Source organism: Micropterus dolomieu, linkage group LG01 (assembly GCF_021292245.1).
Source record: "Micropterus dolomieu isolate WLL.071019.BEF.003 ecotype Adirondacks linkage group LG01, ASM2129224v1, whole genome shotgun sequence".
NCBI lineage: Eukaryota > Metazoa > Chordata > Actinopteri > Centrarchiformes > Centrarchidae > Micropterus > Micropterus dolomieu.
This window is the reverse complement of record NC_060150.1, coordinates 49,746,368-49,750,466: the sequence shown is the minus strand read 5'-3', so window position 1 is coordinate 49,750,466 and position 4,099 is coordinate 49,746,368. Positions and strand designations below refer to the sequence as shown.

The following is a 4,099-nucleotide window of genomic DNA, read 5'->3' as shown; positions in this document are numbered from 1 at the left end:
GTCACACCTCCTCCTCTCTTTCTACACCTCCTCCTCTCCTGCCACACCTCCTCCTATCCTGTCACACCTCCTCCTCTCTTTCTACACATCCTCCTCTCCTGCCACACCTCCTCCTCTCCTTCCACACCTCCTCCTCACCTGCCACACCTCCTCCTCTCTTTCTACACCTCCTCCTCACCTGCCACACCTCCTCCTCTCCTTCCCCACCTCCTCCTCTCCTTCTAAACCTCCTCCCCTCCTTCCCCACCTCCTCCTCTCCTTCTAAACCTCCTCCCCTCCTTCCCCACCTCCTCCTCTCTTTCTACATCATCTCCTCTCCTTCTACATCATCCCACCTCCTCCTCACCTGCCACACCTCCTCCTCACCTGCCACACCTCCTCCTCTCTTTCCACACCTCCTCCTCTCCTGTCACACGTCCTCCCCTCCTTCCCCACCTCCTCCTCTCTTTCTACACCATCTCCTCTCCTTCCCCACCTCCTCCTCTCCTTCTACATCATCTCCTCTCCTTCCCCACCTCCTCCTCTCCTTCTACACCTCCTCCTCTCCTTCCCACCTCCTCCTCCTCTCCTAACCTGTGTGAAGGCGGAGCTGGGAGCAGCGGTGGAACCAGTCTCCTGCAGGTACTCCTCCCACAGGAAGTTCTCTGGGTTGGGATGACCTGAAAAACAAAAGTACTGGTAAGCAGAAGTACTCAGAGTATCACAGAGTGAATACTGCGTATGTGTACTGCGTGTGTGTACTGTGTGTGTGTACTGTGTGTGTACTGCGTGTGTGTACTGTGTGTGTACTGTGTGTGTACTGCGTGTGTACTGTGTGTGTGTACTGTGTGTGTACTGTGTGTGTACTGCGTGTGTGTACTGTGTGTGTACTGTGTGTGTGTACTGTGTGTGTACTGCGTGTGTGTACTGCGTGTGTGTACTGTGTGTGTACTGCGTGTGTACTGTGTGTGTGTACTGTGTGTGTACTGTGTGTGTACTGTGTGTGTACCCTGTGGAGCGGTCAGAGGTCGTCCCTGTTCTTCACACCAGCCCACAGGATGGATGTACGGACTGCTGCCGTCGCACCTGATCGATACAGGAACCAATAAACACTGTGAGCTCCCCCTGCTGGCCACCACTGCAACTACACATACCAGTACTGCCGCAGATACTACTGCTACACATACCAGTACTGCCGCAGATACTACTGCTACACATACCAGTACTGCCGCAGATACTACTGCTACTCATACCAGTACTGCCGCAGATACTACTGCTACACATACCAGTACTGCCGCAGATACTACTGCTACTCATACCAGTACTGCCGCAGATACTACTGCTACACATACCAGTACTGCCGCAGATACTACTGCTACACATACCAGTACTGCCGCAGATACTACTGCTATTGCTACACATACCAGTACTGCCGCAGATACTACTGCTACACATACCAGTACTGCTGCAGATACTACTGCTACACATACCAGTACTGCTGCAGATACTACTGCTACACATACCAGTACTGCCGCAGATACTACTGCTATTGCTACACATACCAGTACTGCCGCAGATACTACTGCTACACATACCAGTACTGCCGCAGATACTACTGCTATTGCTACACATACCAGTACTGCCGCACATACCAGTACTGCTGACATACCAGTACTGCTACACATACCAGTACTGCTGCAGATACTACTGCTACACATACCAGTACTGCTACACATACCAGTACTGCTGAATATACTACTGCTACACATACCAGTACTGCCGCAGATACTACTGCTATTGCTACACATACCAGTACTGCTGCAGATACTACTGCTACACATACCAGTACTGCTACACATACCAGTACTGCTGCAGATACTACTGCTATGGTCTGTCTGACCTGTCTTTCTCTGGCCTGTCTTTCCAACCTGTCTGTCTCTGGCCTGTCTTTCCAACCTGTCTGTCTCTGGCCTGTCTGTCTCTGACCTGTCTTTCCAACCTGTCTGTCTCTGGCCTGTCTTTCCAACCTGTCTGTCTCTGGCCTGTCTGTCTCTGGCCTGTCTTTCCAACCTGTCTGTCTCTGGCCTGTCTGTCTCTGGCCTGTCTTTCCAACCTGTCTGTCTCTGGCCTGTCTGTCTCTGGCCTGTCTTTCCAACCTGTCTGTCTCTGGCCTGTCTTTCCAACCTGTCTGTCTCTGGCCTGTCTTTCCAACCTGTCTGTCTGACCTGTCTGTCTCTGGCCTGTCTGTCTGACCTGTCTGTCTCTGGCCTGTCTGTCCGACCTGTCTGTCTCACCAGTAGTCGTATGTGTCGTCCCAGTTGTCAAAGTGGACCAAGAAGTGGTCATCGATGACATCAGTGACGGAGGCGACGCAGACCAGACCAGGGTTCTTCCTGTCAACCGCCTCCAACTTCATTCCCACAGTGAACCCACAGCTCTGAGAGACAGACAGACAGAGGCAGAGAGACAGGTGGTGAGACTGAATCCACAGCTCTGAGAGACAGACAGACAGGTGGTCAGACAGGTGTATACTGACCGCAGTGCGACAGGTGAATAGGGTCGGAGGAGCAGCATGAGAGCCAGTGGACTGCAGGTAGAGCGGCCAATCAAAATCGGTCTCACTGTGACCTGCAGAGACAGAGACAGGTAGAGTGATGTCACCTGTGTCAGGTGGTTTAACTGAAGGGGGCTGGGCTACCTGTACTTACCTTTGGGTGGGTGGAGCTTGTGGTTGTGGTCTTTACTCCAGCCTGCGGGTTTGATGCTTGCTGAGTCGGCATTTACCCAAAAGTCATAGCACTCCGAGTATCCGTCAATATGGAGACGGAGCCGATAACCAATCACCTGAGAGGGAGACAGGAGATCAACCCTCTTCTTCTTCATCTAACCTTCAAACTACAGACATGTATCTAACCTTCAACTACAGACCTGTATCTAACCTTCAAACTACAACAGACCTGTATCTAACCTTCAAACTGCAACAGACCTGTATCTAACCTTCAAACTACAACACTAACCTTCAAACTGCAACACTAACCTTCAAACTACAACAGACCTGTATCTAACCTTCAAACTGCAACAGACCTGTATCTAACCTTCAAACTACAACAGACGTGTATCTAACCTTCAAACTACAACAGACCTGTATCTAACCTTCAAACTGCAACAGACCTGTATCTAACCTTCAAACTACAACACTAACCTTCAAACTACAACAGACCTGTATCTAACCTTCAAACTGCAACAGACCTGTATCTAACCTTCAAACTACAACACTAACCTTCAAACTGCAACAGACCTGTATCTAACCATCAAACTACAACACTAACCTTCAAACTAAAGACCTGTATCTAACCTTCAAACTGCAACAGACCTGTATCTAACCTTCAAACTACAACAGACCTGTATCTAACCTTCAAACTACAACAGACCTGTATCTAACCTTCAAACTACAACAGACCTGTATCTAACCTTCAAACTACAACAGACCTGTATCTAATCTTCAAACTACAACAGACCTGTATCTAACCTTCAAACTACAACAGACCTGTATCTAACCTTCAAACTACAACACTAACCTTCAAACTACAACAGACCTGTATCTAACCTTCAAACTACAACAGCCTTTAACCTTCAAACTACAACAGACCTGTATCTAACCTTCAAACTACAACACTAACCTTCAAACTACAGACGTGTATCTAACCTTCAAACTACAACACTAACCTTCAAACTACAACAGACGTGTATCTAACCTTCAAACTACAACAGACGTGTATCTAACCTTCAAACTACAACACTAACCTTCAAACTGCAACAGACCTGTATCTAACCTTCAAACTGCAACAGACCTGTATCTAACCTTCAAACTACAACAGACCTGTATCTAACCTTCAAACTACAACAGACCTGTATCTAACCTTCAAACTACAATAGACCTGTATCTAACCTTCAAACTACAACAGACCTTTATCTAACCTTCAAACTACAACAGACCTTTATCTAACCTTCAAACTACAACACTAACCTTCAAACTACAACAGACGTGTATCTAACCTTCAAACTACAACAGACCTGTATCTAACCTTCAAACTACAACAGACCTGTATCTAACCTTCAA

The 4,099-nt window shown here is 48.0% G+C and overlaps 1 protein-coding gene across 1 annotated transcript in view; it reads right to left on the bottom strand.

Annotated features, from left to right (window-relative positions):
- LOC123985600 (lethal(3)malignant brain tumor-like protein 4) overlaps nt 1-4,099 on the bottom strand; it is a 19,724-nt gene that overhangs the window by 10,176 nt on the left and 5,449 nt on the right. Inside the window, exons 4-8 of the mRNA XM_046073292.1 lie at nt 2,688-2,823; nt 2,516-2,607; nt 2,274-2,416; nt 989-1,065; nt 574-659 (exon numbers count right to left, since the gene is read on the bottom strand). Coding sequence (XP_045929248.1) covers nt 574-659; nt 989-1,065; nt 2,274-2,416; nt 2,516-2,607; nt 2,688-2,823 — 534 coding nt within the window. The remainder of the gene's footprint in view (nt 1-573; nt 660-988; nt 1,066-2,273; nt 2,417-2,515; nt 2,608-2,687; nt 2,824-4,099) is intronic.